The sequence below is a fragment of the Setaria viridis genome, chromosome 7, assembly GCF_005286985.2.
Source record: "Setaria viridis chromosome 7, Setaria_viridis_v4.0, whole genome shotgun sequence".
In the NCBI taxonomy this organism is placed as follows: Eukaryota; Viridiplantae; Streptophyta; class Magnoliopsida; order Poales; family Poaceae; genus Setaria; species Setaria viridis.
Genome location: NC_048269.2, coordinates 28,709,371 through 28,726,674, shown reverse-complemented (window position 1 = coordinate 28,726,674; position 17,304 = coordinate 28,709,371). Strand labels below are relative to the sequence as shown.

At 50.0% G+C, this 17,304-nt stretch overlaps 2 protein-coding genes across 2 annotated transcripts; both read right to left on the bottom strand.

Moving 5' to 3' along the window:
- Positions 1-2,592: 2,592 nt before the first annotated feature.
- Positions 2,593-4,461, bottom strand: LOC117863092 (coniferyl alcohol acyltransferase). Its single transcript, XM_034746678.2, has 2 exons — positions 3,959-4,461; positions 2,593-3,793 (listed from the first exon to the last, which is right to left on the bottom strand). The coding sequence occupies exons 1-2, from the start codon at positions 4,358-4,360 to the stop codon at positions 2,861-2,863; spliced, it is 1,335 nt and encodes a 444-aa protein (XP_034602569.1). The 5' UTR covers positions 4,361-4,461; the 3' UTR covers positions 2,593-2,860.
- A 6,424-nt stretch (positions 4,462-10,885) lies between these two features.
- LOC117863032 (coniferyl alcohol acyltransferase) lies at positions 10,886-14,071 on the bottom strand. The gene is made up of 2 exons (XM_034746608.2): positions 13,575-14,071; positions 10,886-12,105 (listed from the first exon to the last, which is right to left on the bottom strand). Exons 1-2 carry the CDS (start codon positions 14,013-14,015, stop codon positions 11,176-11,178), a joined length of 1,371 nt encoding a protein of 456 aa, XP_034602499.1. The 5' UTR covers positions 14,016-14,071; the 3' UTR covers positions 10,886-11,175.
- Between the last annotated feature and the right edge of the window lie 3,233 nt (positions 14,072-17,304).

Below are 17,304 nucleotides of genomic sequence, written 5' to 3'. Positions count from 1 at the left end.
CTCGCGCGATGTTATCTTTGATGAGGCCGTGTTTCCTTTTGAGATGCTACATGAGAATGCAGGAGCTCGTCTTCGACAAGAAATTTTACTCCTTTCTGAAGATCTTTACGCCACCAATCGGGGGGGGGGGAGCAATTAGCAATGAACCAATAATTATTGATGACCATAACCTTGACATGCCTTCTAGTGATGTGATTGGTGTGCAGGATCACGAAGGAGCAATCGCTGGTGAAAACCCAACTCAAAACAGACAGCAGCAGCAAAATTCTCCGTTTCTGGATAGAGACACGGGCGCTGAAATCCAGGAGGATTTTCCAACAGCATCTGGCACGGAAGGCAATGCGGATTCGGCGGCGGCAGCACCTGGCGACAGCAGCAGCGGTGCAGCGCCAGCACCGGCTGGTAGCGCGCGGAGTCATCCTGCGTCACGACATGGGCGTGTCGAGCCCGGGCTGGCTGACGGGAGCGCAGGAGGCTCCACCTCCGTACGATCCTCCACAGCAGAACCTGGATCGCGTGCGGATGACAACGTTGTGCCCGAACTTGCGACCTCAGCAGCTGCTCGCCCAAACACGAGATCACAAAGTGGGGTTTTTAAGCCAACAGTTTTCACAGATGGAACAATTCGATACTCCAGCTACTATTCGACAGGGGAACCTGATAATCTTGCTGAAGCTCTGAGCAATCCAAAGTGGACTCATGCGATGGAAGAAGAGATAATGGCATTACACAAGAACAACACCTGGCATCTTGTTCCTCCAAGGCAAGACATAAATTTGATAGACTGCAAATGGGTGTATAAGTTAAAGAGGAAATCTGATGGGAGTATTGATCGCTACAAAGCTCGATTAGTCGTAAAAGGGTTTAAGCAAAGATATGGGATCGACTATGAAGACACTTTTAGTCCTGTGGTTAAAATTGCTACAATAAGATTGGTATTGTCTATTGCAGTATCAAGGGGCTGGTGCTTACGGCAATTAGATGTGAAGAACGCGTTTCTTCATGGTGTTCTGGAAGAACAGGTTTACATGAAGCAACCACCGGGTTTCGAAGATCAGTCAAAGCCTAACTACATTTGCAAGCTGGACAAGGCACTGTATGGATTAAACAAGCTCCGAGAGCTTGGTACTCAAGGTTGAGCACAAAGTTATGCGCGCTTGGATTTCGACCATCAAAATCAGATACGTCCCTCTTTATATACTCTAGTGGAAACATCACTATATACATGCTCATTTATGTGGATGATATAATTGTTACAAGTTCCTCTCCTCAAGCCGTGACTGATTTACTCAACAAACTTCGAGAAGAGTTTGCCAAGGATCTAGGAGATCTGAATTACTTCCTTGGCATCGAAGTAAAAAAGGTGAATGGTGGTTTGCAGCTTTCATAAGGGAAATATGCGTCCGATATTTTAACAAGGGTTGGCATGCTGAAGTGCAAAAGTACACCTACTCCATTGTCCGCAACAGAAAAATTGTCAGGGGAAGATGGCATGCCATTGTCACTAGAAGATGGGACGTGGTACAGGAGCATAGTAGGAGCATTGCAGTACCTGACTCTCACCCGGCCTGACCTCGCATACTCAGTAAATAAAGTCTGTCAGTATCTACATGCTCCAACTATGGCTCACTGGAGTGCAGTAAAGAGGATCCTGCGATACACTCAAGGAACTATGGACGTTGGCTTAACTATTCGACCTTCCGATTCAACTCTGCTTAGTGCATTTTCGGATGCAGATTGGGTGGGCTCGATTGATGACAGAAGATCTACCGGTGGTTTTGCAATATTCCTTGGACCTAACTTAATATCGTGGAGCGCTAGAAAGCAACCTACTGTGTCAAGATCAAGCACGGAAGCTGAATATAAGTCATTAGTGAATGCTACTGCTGAACTTATATGGGTGGAAGCGCTGTTGCAAGAACTAGGTGTGCGGATAGCTCAGATTCCGTGCTTATGGTGTGATAATCTTGGAGCCACTTATCTCTCAGCTAATCCAGTGTTTCATGCAAGGGCAAAACACATCGAGATTGATTTTCATTTTGTGAGAGAAAGGGTTACCAGGAAGCAGTTGCAGGTTTGGTTCATTCCTTCTAGAGATCAAGTGGCAGATGGATTTACAAAGCCGTTGGCAACTCAGAAATTCATAGAGTTTCGAAACAATCTCAACCTGACAAGCAAGATCAGTTGAGATTGCGGGAGGCTGTTAGAACAGCAGATAGGTTCGGCTTATATAAAACGTAATATGCATGGAGTGTATAACATGCATATGCGCCTGGGACTGGTATTCGTAGTCAGCTTGGACTCGGCATAGAGATAGATATATATGTAATAGAGACCGAGTACCCTTGCTAATTACGATTGTAAACAACATGTACTCTTGAGGGGGATTATCCCTATATAAACACGGAACCGATGGCGAGCCGGGTAAGGTAGCCACGTTTACCAATCTACTATAATTCTTTCACCTCCTTCTCTAGTGTAAGCCATTTTGTGGCTTCTCCTTAGCTTCGATGATGGAGCCGTTTTGAAATTGCCCCTTTGATAGAGCTTCACCAAAAACCGGTGAAGAAGCAAGTTCTACCAAATAGGGTCTGAGTAGAAACACTGCTCGTCACCATTACATATTTCCCCCACATATAATTTAGCTAGGCCCAACAGCCAACGATTATACATAGAGTGTACTATTATTTTTTTTCAGAAACACAGTTACTACCAACGGGACAAATTGGTAGCACTGCAGAGTACTCCACGCACATCAACTCTAGACAGGCGTCGCAGGCATACATGACGACATAAATTAGCTTCACAAGTACTGTACACAGCGCTTACCACAACGCATGCACGTACATGAATACGCCCATCACTGAAACGCGTAGCTGTTCTCCAGGGCTCGGAACACGGTGGGCTCCTCCTCCATCACCTTGGCCAGCTCCGGCGCCACGTGCACGTACACCACCCAGTCGCCGTCGCCGCGCGCACTCGGCATCGGCATCACGTACCCAGCGCCGGCGGGCCACGGGAAGTGGTACGACGCGAACGCCGGGAGCCCCGTCCCGAAGTCCGCCTTCCCCACGGGGAAGCTCATCCCGGACGACACGATGCACGCCATCGCCTCGCTCCCGCCGGTGCCTCCCAGGTACGCCCTCGCCGCCGCCGGCTTGGGCCGCAGCGCCTCCACCCAGTCCACGAGGCCGCGGAAGTGATCGCCGGTGGCGGCCTCCACCAACCACCGGTGCACGTCGTCCGCCACGTCGGCGAGGGCCATGCGGCGGAGCTCTTCGGAGCCGATGACGCCGTAGGGGATGGTGAGCACGTTGCCGAAGTAGGCCTTCATCGCGCCGTCGGGGAACATGCGGGTGCGGCCGTCCACGACGACGCCCATGCAGCACTGGCTCTGGCGTGGGGACGCCGCCCTGGAGCAGAGCCGCCACAGGTGCGCCGCGAACGCCTCCATTTTCGTGCGCCCGGGGCCCGCCGCGGCCTTCAGCACGGCGACGTCTGCGGCGGCTATGCGGTAGATCCGGTTGACGGAGCTCGCGGCGACAGGCGGCGGGGGAGGCGCGGCGCTCCGAGGGGAGAACAGGCGGTCGATGAGGGCCTCGGTGGACGGCGCGCGCGGCGGTGGGTCGCGCGGGGCGGCGAGGGAGCGGCGGAAGGACGGGGCAGGCGGTGCGGGGCCGCCGCGGGCGGCCGCGGCCCACGCGACGAGGAACATGTTGAAGGAGTAGGCGTCGCAGACGCGGTGGTCGAAGGTGCAGCCGACGACGGCGCCGCCGCACCTGAACTTGGTCACCTGCGTGCATGCATGTGCCATGCAAAGCAGTGGCACGGCGTTCATGTGAACGTTACGTCTTATAGAAAGTGTGGAGTACAGATTTCCACGTCATGTTATGTACGTGTCCTTCAAAGTTCAGACGCGAAATACGTGAAACGTCATCCTCGCGCATCATATATATACCTTAACTGCCACGACACCGCCGGCCTTCTTGACGGGCACCAGCTTCTCGACGCTCTCGTCCACGGCGCCCAGCCGGATCTCCCGCAGGTCGACGCCGGCCGCGGTCGCCACCGTGAAGTCCACGCCGCGGCCGCTGCACAGGAGCTCCGGCTCGCCGTCGGCGTTGGCCACCACCTCCCCGGCCAGCGGGTAGTACGCCACCAACGTCTTGGCCAGCGCCTCCTTGAGCGCCGCCGCGGTGGGCGCCGGGTGGAGGTAGCAGAAGAAGAGGCTGACGTCGAGCGGCGGCAGGAGGAGGTCAAGGTTGGACAGCGGCAGGCGGTGCCCCTGCACCGGCAACGCCGGCGCCACCGTGACGGTCACGTCGTGGCTGCCCTGCTCTTTGGTGGCTTCGTTCACCATGTAGCCTGGGTGACGCGCCCCTGTGCGTGTTGGCTAATGAGGCCTGAGAGTGAGGTGTTGAGGAAGTGTAGGACTTGGGTCTTCAGGTTTCTAAGGTGCCATGATGCAAGTATTTAAAGGGAAGGGGTTAGGTAAGCTAATTGAACTGCAAATTTACAATGTACTATATATCCAATGTCTTAGTTAATTGTCTAATCTATCCCTTGTTTAAAAAGTCTAGTTTTAGTTAGCTGTGTGCAATTCACTACCCTAATATATGTTGCATTCAGATTTTGCTGCATGTTTCTGCTGATGTGCAGGTTTGGTGGGTCATTATTCTGTTACTGACAAGAATCAGAAATCGCGGACAGCTTGTCTAGCTTCATCTACATTTGGTTGGTTGTAAGATGATGTGCACCATTGATTCAGTTTGGTGCCTGTTGGCCTGACTTTGGGATTGTAGGCTTTGGACATGGATGCCAGTATGCCATTTTGAGAGTGAGTAATATAATCTTCACAGATGTTGATTAACAAATCAATTATGTTAGCTGTGTGCAATTCGCTACTTTGTTATATTTTGCATTCAGATTTTGCTGCATGTTAGTTGCTGGCTTGCTGCTGAATTGCTGATGTGCAGGTTTGGTACAGCTTGTCTATCTGCATCTGCATTTGTTGGTTGTATTAGACGTACACCGTCGATTCAGTTTGGTGCCCGTTGGCCTGACTTTGGGTTTGCAGGCTTTGCACATGGACGCCATTTCTAGAGTGAATAATCTTCACAAATGTTGATAAAAAATAAATTATTAATCGCAGGCAGCTTTCATGATAAAATTAACGGTGAGGACTTATAAAAGTGACACTGTAATGCAATTATTTTCTTTTTGCGTTCAGCGAGAGCAACCCTTCTTGCGAGGAGTTGGAGACTGGAAGAAAAATTGTTTTTGTTTTTTTGCTATTGAATTTCATGCCTATATACTTGGAATCGTCAAGTTTCAAACACGGAATTATTAAAGACAGTGTTAATAGGAAATGTAGGCTCCCCAAGTTAGCATAAGCCATACTTGAAAGGGTCAGGTTTCAAACACAATACTTCTATTTCTAGTAACATGTATGGATAATTGATGATTTATGCACCAACAAGTTCACAAACAGACTCACAATCGGTCAAGCTTTTGGGCTTGTTTAATTTGGTGCTACTGTATTAAGTTTCAATACCGATCAGCTCCGATCCAACCGAAAAGTCAAGACTATTTGTCAAGGTAATACATAGGACTTAGGAGCATACGCTCCAAAATTTGGCGTAAAGGTCATGCGGTTGGAAGAGCGAAAAAATCCACAACCAACCATATCCTTAAAGTCGCACGTTGCTTTCTACCACGTCGTTTTAACAAAGTTTTACACGCAAGAGAGATATCGGAGAGGGAGTTACGCCGCGACGATGGATCCACCACCAGTTCGTCACGTCTGGTTGCCTGTCACGAGCGCCCACGGCAAGCAGGAGCAGGTAAGATAGCTACTCAAGTGAGCGATATGGAGTCCAGGCTCGCCAATCAAGCGCCCAGAAGGTTTCTTATTCCTATTACACCTATGGTCTATGGATATGCTTTGTTTTGTTGTGAATATATTACTCTAGACTCGTATTTCTTATTGTTTATGTTACATATTCTCCAATCTCCAACTTAATAGATATAAATCTATAATCCATGCTAATCATTTGTTTAGATTAAAAAATTTAGAAAATCATATATTTTTTCCAGATTCTATAAGTTTTTGACAAAATTTCAGTGAAACTTCGGTAATTTCGGTGGAGAATGAAAACAACTCCGAAACCAAGGGGTGCTTAGTTCCCCGCCTTGGCTTGCCAAGTCTAAAGTTTGGCACTGTCACATAAGTCTGGTAGGTGCTTGGTTGGTTACTACTACGGCACGCCACGCGATTTTAACTACTGACCAGTTCATTTCTTCGCCACAAGCGTGGCGCTGAATTTCGGGAACCAAGCATGCCCCAAAATACAAAACCCCTGCTGCATACCATGGCGACCTTGAAGGCCACTATAAATAAATGGCACGTTCCGTTTAAGGACTTGTTTGTAAAATTACCGTTCTTTTCCAAACAAGCCCTAAAACGGCACGCCCACACCGCACCTGACCGTCGCGAGAACGATCCCACGCCGCGTCCTCCTCTGCCCCCGTGGTCTCGTCGGCGTATGTAGCATACCCTACGTGAAAACCTTTCGTGATCCTGATCGCCTACGACAGATTAAAAGGGGGACGTGGCGTGCGCCGACGGTGACGAAGACGGGTAGCCAGAAAGGTAAAAGTATATGACCAAAAGGCGATCCATTTGGACTTTTGGAGAGGGTGATGAGAGCCGAGAAGACCTTGCGAGCCAGTTGGAGCCAACTGCGTGCGACATGTACCAAAACGAAGCAAATTAAAGCTCGTAAGCTACCATCACCAGTGCCTGTAACGTCGCAACCCGTCGAAAGAAATCAGAAGTAATTTAGCCACCATTTCTCCCACGCGCTCGAGCACGACGGCACGGCGAGAGGGCCGGGTCAGGTCAGATCACGGGGAAAGGTGGCCTCGGACGCTTTAAGAATTCGGATCAAGGACAGGTAGCTGGGTTGACCCCATTGCTTCGCCAGGTGAAAGAGGAACGCAGTCAACAGGGACAGCCACCTACTCACTAGACACCATCGAGCTAGCACTCGTCAAACCAATGCTAACAATTAAGCTTCCGTCGTCTCTGCTAGTGCTAGCTAATGCGTCCAAAACCGGCAGGTTTATCGATCGGTTCCCTGCTTGCGGCGATTGTTTCCTGCCCCTGGCCGGCGTCTGGTGAGACGTAGTACGACCTTGATGACATGTTGATGACATCCCGATGACAATTGTTCCTTTTGTCGTTTGCGTGTTGCATCGACAGTGAGCGCCCCCTGCTGCTTCCCGATCGTAATTCATAGTTCCCCTGACGACTCCAATAGTACGAGATTATGGGTCTTGCAGCTTTCAACGGATGGAGTGTGAGTACACGCACTCTCTCGATCGCTACTGCGTACCAACCAAATTCGTGCGAGATACTGGGCATATATTATTCGCTGCATCTTTCAGCTGCAATCGTGTTCGTGCGATCGCAGTAGGAGCCAAAGCCCACGAACAATGTGTGCGGCATCCACTACACGTTGATCCGCCTAGGACGATCGGACAGAGATGGGCCAAAAAGCCTAGGCGCCTAGCTCGCCCGTTCGATCTCTCACTGTCAATCATGTCATCTGAGATCGGCTGATCGTCGCGCGGTGCTCGCTCGCGCACGCAGATTGTCACGCACAGACGTTAGGTGAACCAACGACGGACAGCCTCGATATCCCATCCAACGGCTCCAGTGAGTGCTTTTAACGGGTACCTATGTTGGCCACTCGCGCACACCTTTGGCGTTGGTTTGCAAGTGTGCTCAGAGAACTTTCCAAATTCACATTTTGCAGAGTATGTATATGTTCAAATCATGCGATTTTATTTGGGACCGACGGAATCCATTTAGTTCTGTGTAAATTAAAACGAACCCTGAAACTTTAGGACTATTGCCTTTTTAAAAAAAAACTTATAGTACAGGGCGGGTAGTAACTTGTAAGTATGCTACAACCCAATTTGTCGGTTAAGAACAAGTAAATCTTCTTTAACCAGAAGCCAAATACCGATACAACATTTCTTTGGAGAACGGATTAAGTGTACAGTACTGGATTTACAACATTTCCCAAATATTGTTTTACGGATGACAACAGTTATTGGTCATTTTTAGAACTTCCTTAAATAGCCAACGTTTTTATGTGTTATTTGCTTAGTGGCCAACGGTTTTATTTTGTTGGGAAACATTGGTTGAGAATTCTTGGTTTCTACGGAGTATTTCATTTTCCTCCTTGAGTATTGTCTAAATTAAAATAAAAAACTTATCAGTTGAGGAAAAAGATAAGAATAAGAAGAATACTCCATTTAGCCATTTTAGGAAAACACTTGGGTAATTGAAATATGTTGTGGTGTTATGAAAAAGACATCGTTTTACATATCACAGGCCACATGAGTTATTAGCAAATGTCCTAAGTGAGAGCTTATAAATTTCAGAAAAGAGGACAGTTTTACCAATATCACTATATTATAAACTGCAAGGTTGATTGCATCCATATTCCATACATCTTGACTTTTCAAACCAAAGTATGTATTTTGCAAAACTATGAGTAAAATACTTTGCGATCCAAACCTAAAGGCCTCAGATGGTTCAACCGACTGAACAATCGAGGCCCAAATGGCTGTAGTCCAGGAGATGCCAATCAGATCCCTCCCTAGCCCTTCTAAGTTCTACCTACCTGCCGGCACAGAAATCCGCAGATTTTGGGCTGCCTTTTCCCATCGGCCATCGCTTTGCTCCAGGCGGCCGCACCACCACCAGTGCTGCCTGCCGTGCCTACGGGCTACGGACCACGGTTGAATGCCGAGGCGGTCGTGCTGGAGCTGAGCACACGCGTGACCGCGCAGCACGATCTCGCTGCCGCCCTGCTCGCCCACGCGCGCCCAGCCACCACCGCGCCACATACCGTTGCGGTGCGGTGCCACGCACCATGCTGCCGCTGTCCTGCCGGCCGAGTAAAGCAGAATTCGCGTGCGCCCATGTGGTTTTCAGTCCACCAAGTTCGATCGCTCTGGTGTGTATGCTTTATTTTTTTTAATCGAACCAGGAGAGCTGCCAAAAAGAAGAATAAGTTCAGGCTGGCAAACAACAAAGAAAACAACACCGGCTGGTTGGATTGGGACATCAACTTGCACCGTACCACGCTAACACACAACTCAAACTCACTCAACCACACAACATCGGCCAGTTGGATTGGGACATCAATCAAGTCTCTCTCAACTCCAGACCTGATCATTTGTCGGGTTGGGTTCTTTCGGGTTGTAGGGTCGGAATTTTTGGCCCGCGTCCGACCCGTCGTCACATGGTTGGGTCAGGTCAGGTTCAGGTTTTTGTGTGCAATTTTTGGGTTGGGTCGATTTTTTTTCTAGGTTAAAAAATTTGGCCCGCGCCCGACCCATCACATGGTCGGGTCGGGTCAGATCGGTTTTATTTGTTGGGTCGGGTCGGGTTTGTCGAGTCGGGCAACCCATGATCAGGTCTACTCAACTCTGCCCGGTTGGATTGGGACATTGACACGAGCCTCAATGAAAAACTCCGCTCGATCGGATTGGGACATTGACTCGAGCCTCCATGAACTCTGCCTAGTTGGATTGAGACGTCGACATGAGCCACCACACAACCAACGGCACAGATTGGATCCTCTTTTTTTAAAGGAAAGAGAAAGAAAGGAAAAGAGAGAAAGCGCCTGCTCGGTAGCAACTATCGCTGAAGCAAGCTACCTTGCTAGAATTGCCTGACATCGCCTTTAAGAAGGTCATGATGCCAAAGACGTCGCCGATGTCAGCCCAAACTGGGTTGGGTTTTCACTCGCCTCATCCGATAGGGAAGATCGGCATCCTAGTCGTTTAGCCCTAGACAGGAGCTCTGGTCTGTGCCAGAGATGTCTGACGTCGCCTTCTGTAAGGACATGACGCCAATAGCGTCATCGACGCCATCCTAAGGAGGGATGGGTTTTCACCCGCATCGTCACCACGGTGCAAAGAGACAACCGGCGTCACCAACCCCACCACCATGGCGTTGCTGGTGAGCCTCAACTGCAGCCAACGACACCACCACGGCGACGCTGGCATACGCCCGAGCAAACAGTTGTCGACCACGCCACCACGGTGCCACCGACACACTGCTGCACAGTACCTTGGAGCCCGCCTGCCGCGCCATATTGAACAGACGCCGGTACCTAGGAGCCCGTTCGCAACAGGGGTAGGCCGCAGCGCCACTGGAGCGACTAGCCGCCGCAGGCCCTGGTCGTAGCCCCAGCCGCATCGCCATGGAGCCGCTGGGTGAAGCCGCGCGCGCCGGCCGCGGACACCGCCGCAGTTGAGGCACCTCGCACCGGCCGCTGTAGCCGAGCCACGCCGCCCATGCTGGGTAACACCGCGTGCCGGCCGCCGGTGCTGCCGTAGCCGAGCCAAGTGCGCGCCCGACGCACGTACCGCTGAAGCCGAGCCCCGCCGTCGCCGCCGCAAGAAGCGGCAGCCGCCACAAATCCCTAGCACGCTGAGGCCCCGGGGAAGCAGATCCGACGCCCGAGGGTGCGGATCTAGCCAGACCCTGGACGGATCCGGTCGCGGACGACCGGCGGCAACTGCCGCAGCCATGGACGCCACCGTCATGATCGCCACCAAAGAGAGCGCGAGGGGGAGGAAAGGAGAGGACGAGGATGGTGGAGCCCCGCCGCCACCTTCCTTGCGGCCGCGCGGGCTTCCGATGGCTGCTCGGGTGATGGCGAGGAGGGGCGGCGGCGCCGGACGCTGGTGTTCCGCCCGAGCCGTCGCGAGGAGGAGCGACGCGGGGGCAAAAAGATAAATTGAGTCCACAATGTATTCGTGTGAATGCTTTATCACTGCCTCATCAGTCATCACCAGATACTTACACGATACTCCCATTGATGATCAGGTAATGTGATATATACCAATACCAGTATACCACACTTATTACAGCAGTAGTTCTGTCTTCTGTTCTTGACTGTCCCCGGCCGCGTGTGGTTCCACGTAAACACCACGGCACGTAGGTACACATTACACAGCACACACATACAGGGATGGAGCCCAAAGCAACGTAAAACACGAACAAGAGACACGCAACGATGTCACTCACGATGGCGCCATCTCGTTCCAGCATCTTCATTCCCATCCGACCGGCGGCCAGCAGACACTTCACCCGAACATGTAGCCACTGTCCAGCGCCCTGAACACCGTCGGCTCCTCCTCCATGGCCTCCACCACCTCCGGCGCCACGTGCACGTACACCACCCAGTCGCCGTCCCCGCGCGCGCTTGGCATCGGCATCACGTACCCGGCGCCGCCGGGCCACGGGAAGTGGTACGACGCGAACGCCGGCCGGCCCCACCCGAAGTCCACCTCACCGATGGGGAGCCGCATCCCCGACGACACCACGCACGCCGTCGCGCCCTCGCCGCCCTCGCCGCGGCCCAGGTACGCCCTCGCCACCGTCGGCTCGGGCCGCCGCGCCTCCACCCAGTCCACCAGCTCGCGGAAGTGCTCCCCCGTCGCGGCCTCCGCCACCCACCGGTGCACGTCGCCCGCCACGTCGGCCAGCGCCGCGCCGCGGAGGGCGCCGGCGCCCATGACGCCGTAGGGGATGCTCAGCACGTTGCCGAAGTAGGTGCCCATGGCGCCGTCGCCGCCGCGGAGGCGGGTGCGCCCGTCGACGACCACGCCCATGCAGCACGACCCGATCCGGCGGCGCGAGGCCGCACGGGCGTGGAGCCCCCACAGGTGCGCCGTGAACGCCTCCAGCTTCGTGCGCCCCGGCCCCGCCGCGGCCTGCAGCGCCGCCACGTCTGCGGCGGACACGCGGTAGATGCGGTTGGCGGCGGCGGTGTCCGGCAGGGCCGGCGCGAGGCTGACTGGGACGAAGAGGCGGTCGGCGAGGGTGCCCGTGCACGGTGGCGCTGGGTGACGAGGCGCCAGGAATGAGCGGCGGAAGGACGGGGCCGGCGGTGCGGGGCCGCCCCGGGCGGCCGCGGCCCACGCGACGAGGAACATGTTGAAGGAGTAGGCGTCGCAGACGCGGTGGTCGAAGGTGCAGCCGACGACGATGCCGCCGCACCCGAACTTGGTCACCTGCGCGTGCATGCATGTGCTAGCTAGGAATGATGACGTCATGATTATAGGCTTATAGTAGCTAGTAGTACGTTTTTGTAGCACTTGCAACAGTCCATAAGAAATTAGTCGGATACTACATCTTTGTACCTCAAATCTCTCTGTTAAGGTTAACTAAGTTATTACAGGCAAAATTGTAAATAACCACCTCAAATGTCACTTATTAAGAATCCCACCAAATAAGGCGTCTTATACATTGCAGTAGTCTTTATCAACAGTAGGATGCTTTTGGAGGCTTCCAAAAAAATGTCATCAGTAAAAACTTAATATGGTTACATAATGTTTTGTTCTCTACAATTTTTTTACGGGTGCAGAGCATGATGAATAATACGTGTAATCTAAACGCACGCTGGATTGTGAGTCTAACTTGACTGGACCAAGAGACCTGACCAAGTTATTATACATAATACGTACACAAGTTCTGGTTAGCCATAATACATACGGAGCTGTAGCGTCGTTTTTCTTGGCCATAACCGATAAGTCCATAAGTTAGTCTAGTTAGCCATAGTCAGAAAATGTTTTGCGCACCGTGGACAATCCTAGGCTACTACTAAAAGCCAATCAGAATGACCTAGAATTACTGAAATAATTGATTAGCTCGCTAAAAGGAAAAATTACGTAGCAGTGTGTACGAACACATGTAAAGTCTTGGAATGCAAATATTTAAAACTTGGTAGGATGGTTGATGAAGCATGAAAGTGGCATACGTACCAATGCAAACTAGAAAATTACATTGTCGTGATCATAAGGAAAAGAAGGTTTCCATGCAGAGCGGACACTTCATGAAGTGATGGCATGACATACTGCTAAAAAATGTGTGGTTGGAGGTGGATATACGACACACTATATGATTGAAGTAGCTGACTGCCACATGGAATCTATCCAAAAAGCTGTGAGAGATCACCTTTTTACCTTAGGTGAAGTTTTTTTTTGAAACGAATCTTAGGTGAAGTTTGGGTCGAAATGGAGATCTTCGTGCGTACGTGTTGGTGATCCATAAAATTCTGTAGCCGTACAGGTTGGCAGGTGTACTGCATGTCTGCATGCATGCACGTACATCCTTGTCACGTCAGTTAATTTGTCGTGTAGATTTTCTCTTTGTCAGCAGCCCTGCGTTCTCGTAGGTGAAACACTTGCATGGTTACTATCAATTTGAATGCTTCATCTACCAATGCAAATCATCGTGCACGGCCGGTCTACAGCTGAGCCACCCGAACCCGATCTTGCTACAGCTTTTTTCACCACGATCAGACGGTTACATAACCACCGTCGAGTTCTATTCTTACAAGTAGTTTTGTGCATGCTTGAAACAATAGCCGTACGTGCATGTTACTAGATTATTGTAGTATCCTATCGATCGATGATGATTCGCTTGGTGTATTTTAGTTTTTTTTTTGGTAGAGAATGGAAGATATATGAATCGATCGAACCTGCACGGCCATGACGCCGGCCTTCTTCTTGGGCACGAGCTGCTCGACGCTCTCGTCGGGCAGGCCAAGCCGCAGGTCCCGCATGTCGGTGCCGTCGCCGGCGCTGGCCTCCGCGACGTCCACCCCGCGGCCGCTGCACAGCAGCTCCGGCTCGCCCGCCGCGTTGGCCACCACCTCCCCGGCCAGCGGGTAGTACGCCACCAGCGTCTTGGCCAGCGCCGCCTTGAGCACGGTGGCGGCGCCGCTGCTGCCGCCGGGGTCCGCGTAGCAGAAGAAGACGCCGACGTCGATGGGCGGCAGGATGAGGTCCAGGTTCGACAGCGCCAGGCGGTGCTCCTGCACCGGCAGCGCCGGCGCTACCGTCGTCACGGCCGTGATCGTCACCTCGCCGCCGTGCCCGCGCCGGGCACCGCTGCCGTCGGTGGTCCCTTCCTTGACCATGCTGCGAGTATGCGCGGGCGCGCACGCGCGAGAGGTGTGCGTGTGTGGGGGGTGGGGGGGAGGGGGGAGGGGAGCACTTGCTTTGGTTTTTGATCTGGGGACATGACACGGCCACACGGGGTGGGTTTATATAGGCAAAATAGGCATTCCGAGGTCAAGTTCGCCCCTTAAATTTCGACTTTCTTTTTTTTTCAAATTCGTCCTTATCCATAACTTATGGATGATGTGGTGCTCCATTTTAGCATGAGAATAATATGAAAATTCTTTTTTACCTTGACTTCCTCTTCACAAGCCAATAGCCATCGGCTGAAATCCTCAAACTAAAATGATCATTCTTCTCTGCAACTCGATGAGCAGCTCTGATCGAATTAGATGGTTCACAATTCGTGAGGCTCTTTTCTTGTTTTGTTTTACTTTTATATCATTGCAGATCACAAAGAGTTGTTCTCCATGCCTCATACCATCACGGCTGATGTGTTCATGTACGTGTTTTTGCTATGACCGATGGGCTCAGCCAAATTATGCCTAAGGGAACAGATCAGCTTGCTGCAACAATAAGATCTCAACACTACTAGAGAAAACACTTTTACTACCGGTTGGTAACCCCTCTTTAGTATCGATTGTACAACCGGTATCCAGTTGTACAACCGGTACTGGTACTTCGGTACTAAAGAGGGGGCTTTAGTACCGGTCTCGATCGACATGGCAAAGGTCTGCTAGTGCTAAACAGAACGAAATGACGGAGCTTTTAAAAGTGCTGGACCTCACTGTATGGAAATTGAGGAGGGAAGAAAGAGTCAAGGGTAGAAAGGATATTTTGCATTAGTTTCAAACAAGTATGGAGTGCCACATCAGTACAAGGGCGATTTTGATTAAAAATAAAAGTTGACAGACTAAATTGACCGATCTGAAAATTGAGGGATTAATTCGACCCTTGGGATAAAGTTGAGGGACCAAATCGCTTATTTTGCCATTTATGTAGGAGTGGTGGGTGCTAGATACACAAACGAACGTACTCCCTCTATCCCAAATTACTATTCATTTTGGTTTTTCTAGATACATGGCTTTTGCTATGTATCTAGACATAGCATATATCTAGGTGCATAGCAAAACCTATGAATCTAGAAAAACCAAAACGAACAGTAATTTGGGATCGAGATGGAGGAAGTAATCGGTAATGCTATACAACATACGTCCAAATTTTTTTAGAATCGAACGGCTCGATATATGTTCCAATAGTTAAGCATCGATGTTGTAACTATTATTTCCGCATGTTTCACAGTGAATGTTGTATGAAACATAGTGTTCATGTTGCGACGGGAATTTTCTATCCCAGAGTCGAACGACGTAGTCATTTTTTCGCATATTTTTCAATGTTGCAACTGTAGATTTTTGATGTTGCAGATGCTTTGTTTTGATGTTGCGGAGCGTCCGATGGGAAAATTCCTATCAGACGTATGGGCGCTAGCAGTGCCGTTCTGTAATTTTAACAAAGTTCATGCATCCTCTCATGCTCTTGATAAATTTGCATTGGGAACACACGTACGCGCCGGATTAAACCTGCTCTCTGAAAGTCAAGAACTGATGACGTGCCTAGCGTGTGGGGGCTGATACATTTAGCCCTCAGATTTTGAGTATAAACAGCGGAGATCAAATATAGACAGAAGTCTAGATAGGTTTTTATTTATATCCATTCAAATACTACATAGTTGAACGAAGAGAAAGTTGCTTACACGGCAACCGCGCGCGTACAATTTCTCATGCAAGACCAGTAAGAGGAAGGTCGCATTAACTAGCACTAGTGTGCCATCAGCTGTCTGAGAAAATTCAAAAGGAATGTAATTTAGCAGCCCCATTTCAAAGGAAACGGCTGGGGACAACTCGGCATTTCGTGCTATTTCACGAATGTATCTGTAATCATAGCATTTGATTGAGTAATTCTATATATGGTAGCACACATCACAAGCACGCTATCCGACCAACTAATTAATAATCTCCATTTTTTTTTAAAAAAATTCTGTGGTCAACTCGGTATTGGAGATCGTCAGATCGATCAATACATGATGGTGCTGCATGCAGACGGGGAATCTCGTGGATTAATTATACTTGTAAAAAAAAACTTATACATGACTGGGTGAAGGGCACGCACATATATTACACTTCACTAGAATTAGCTTAAATTTGCTCGATCTATATGGATGAGAACCTAACACGAATCTTTCTTCTAGCCTCAAGTAAAAGATGTGTACACTATAGCTAATCGTGGCACATATATACGTAGTCCTTTCACCAGCAGGCTGTGTAGTGATTTACGCGGATATATTTCTTAGATATTTCTAGCGTCATAGTTTATTTGCTTGCAAGTTAAGACTTCTTAGACGTGTCAATTTAATATGATCTATTTGCATGTGAGAGTAACATTATCCGTTTAGAAACATTATGAAGGTAGAGAAAAAACCTCAATTTATAAGACATATTATTCTTGTAAAATAGCATATGCTTAATTCTATCATCCTTTAGGACATCTCCAACAATCTTTACCGAGTGCTCAAAATTTTAGTTTGGTCCAACTTAAAAAGTCTGATAGGTGGGTCACGCCTCGTGGTTGTTCACAAGATACTGTCCCGGATACGGGAAGAACACTACTGGAAAACTGAGTTTTCATCCAACGTGTTAGTACCGGACGCCTTTTTGTCCGATACTAACGCGCGGCGTCAGTACTGGTCGTCACGCACAGTGCCACTGGAGTCCCTGTAGTACCAGTTTGGAACTGCCTTAGCTGGTACTAAATGGCGGCATGTGGACCGCGTGGCCGACAACTAGATTTTCCATGAAGCCATTTAGTACCGGCTTGTGGCTTCAACCGTTACTAAATGGTGAGAATGCCATTTAGTACCAGCTGGTAGCATCAACCGGTGCTAATTGAAACCATTTAGTAATGGTTGAAACTACCAGCCACTACTAATGTCAACCATTTGCTCTATAAATGAGTTGCTTCCTTAGCTTCCTACCCGAGCTAGCTCAACCATTTGCTCGGGCTTCGTTTTTCTTCACTCGACCAGCTTCTTTACTAGACCGGTTAGCAACTTCATTCTCCCTCCTCTGATCATAAGTACTAGCTTTTTGATCTTTTAGAATGAGGAGAATGGAGAGTTTTTTAGAGCGAGGAGAATGGAGAGTTTTTTAGAGCGAGGAGAATGGAGAGTTTTTTAGAGCGAGGAGAATGGAGAGTTTTTTAGAATGAGTTTTATGTTACAAATGGAGTAGTTGTTGATCTTTTAGAACGAGG